At 32.8% G+C, this 1,385-nt stretch overlaps 1 protein-coding gene across 1 annotated transcript in view; it reads left to right on the forward strand.

The window, feature by feature from the left end:
- The window catches only part of ARL6 (ADP-ribosylation factor-like 6), an 81,448-nt gene that overhangs the window by 36,101 nt on the left and 43,962 nt on the right, over window positions 1–1,385 (forward strand). The window contains exon 4 of the mRNA XM_012652801.1: window positions 619–748. Within this exon, the coding sequence (XP_012508255.1) occupies window positions 619–748 (130 nt within the window). The remainder of the gene's footprint in view (window positions 1–618; window positions 749–1,385) is intronic.

The following is a 1,385-nucleotide window of genomic DNA, read 5'->3' on the forward strand; positions in this document are numbered from 1 at the left end:
TTTACAAATATAAAAAATATTTCTACAAAGATGCCAAGACATTGATGTTATGGGTTGCCTTTTCTACAGAGGGAAATTGGATGGCCTGGGACAACAAAAGTACGAGGGAGATTCTTGTACTGTATACCATTTTGTGTCTTCTGAATTTTGAACTATTTCAATGTATTATCTATTCAAAACAATGCAAATTGTTTCCAAAATTGTAACAAGGTAAAAATATCTTGTTAAAATGTCTAGCTTGTTACTTGTAATACTGTGACTAAAATCTAAAATTAGGACACAGTTTCTCTTCTATTTGAAGTTTGCCTCCTTTCTGTTCACATTGAAAAGGAAACAAAATATTTGACTCTCTTGTGTAGGTGCTTCTCTGTGTTGAGCCCCAGACTCCCACCCCATCCTTTGGTTTAAAGTTCCTAAACAGAGGGCAGATGAATGGTCTTAGGAAGAAGCATTTTTAAAATTTTCTTTTTTCTTCAGTATGTGTCTTTAAATGTTTATGTATGTGTGATATAAAAAGAAGTGATTGGAAAACACTTTCATGGATTTCAGTTTTAAAGATTTGGGACAAAGTGATTCAAAAAGCTGGAAGTGTGATGATAGTCTTGTTTTCTCTTTTAGATATTAAACATCGTCGAATTCCAATCTTATTCTTTGCAAACAAAATGGATCTTAGAGATGCAGTGACATCTGTAAAAGTGTCTCAATTGCTGTGTTTAGAGAACATCAAAGATAAACCATGGCACATTTGGTAAAGTTTTATGTTTACTTTTTATTTTATCTTTTTGAAAAATCTCCAAGCTTCAGGGTTTTTTCTGACGTCAGGTAGGATATAAGCTAAGGATTTTGTTTTATACATCTGTGATATTACAGATATTCATGAATATATTACCATTAAAACCTTTTCAAATATTTTTGGGGATAGAAAAATATAAACAACTCTTATAATGGAATAACTTAGAAGCTCACTCACCCATCATACCTACGCTGATTTCCTCATGCACATGGAATCAGCCAAGCACAATTCCATCTCAGGGCATTGTGCACTGGTGTCCCCCTACTTGTCTGAATCATTTTCTAAAATAATTTTCCTGGCTTGCTGGTGTACTTCAGGAGAGTCACTATTACCGTGTGACTTCTTTTCTTTTTTTTCCCATTCACTTCAGTAACCCCTACAGTAGTGATTGTACCTGGTATATAATAGGCACACAATAAATATTTGTTAAAAAGAATAAATAGAAATGGAAATTTTGGTTTTATTTAGACATACTAATAAGGTTGAGCTCTTAAATAAGTGGTCTCTGAAATTATTATGTATTGTTTATTTGGAAAACAGTCTCTTACTAATATATTTAACTCCAATGTGCCTTTCTCCCAACGTATTCCAA

Source organism: Propithecus coquereli, unplaced genomic scaffold, assembly GCF_000956105.1.
Source record: "Propithecus coquereli isolate 6110/MARCELLA unplaced genomic scaffold, Pcoq_1.0 Scaffold40, whole genome shotgun sequence".
Lineage (NCBI taxonomy): Eukaryota > Metazoa > Chordata > Mammalia > Primates > Indriidae > Propithecus > Propithecus coquereli.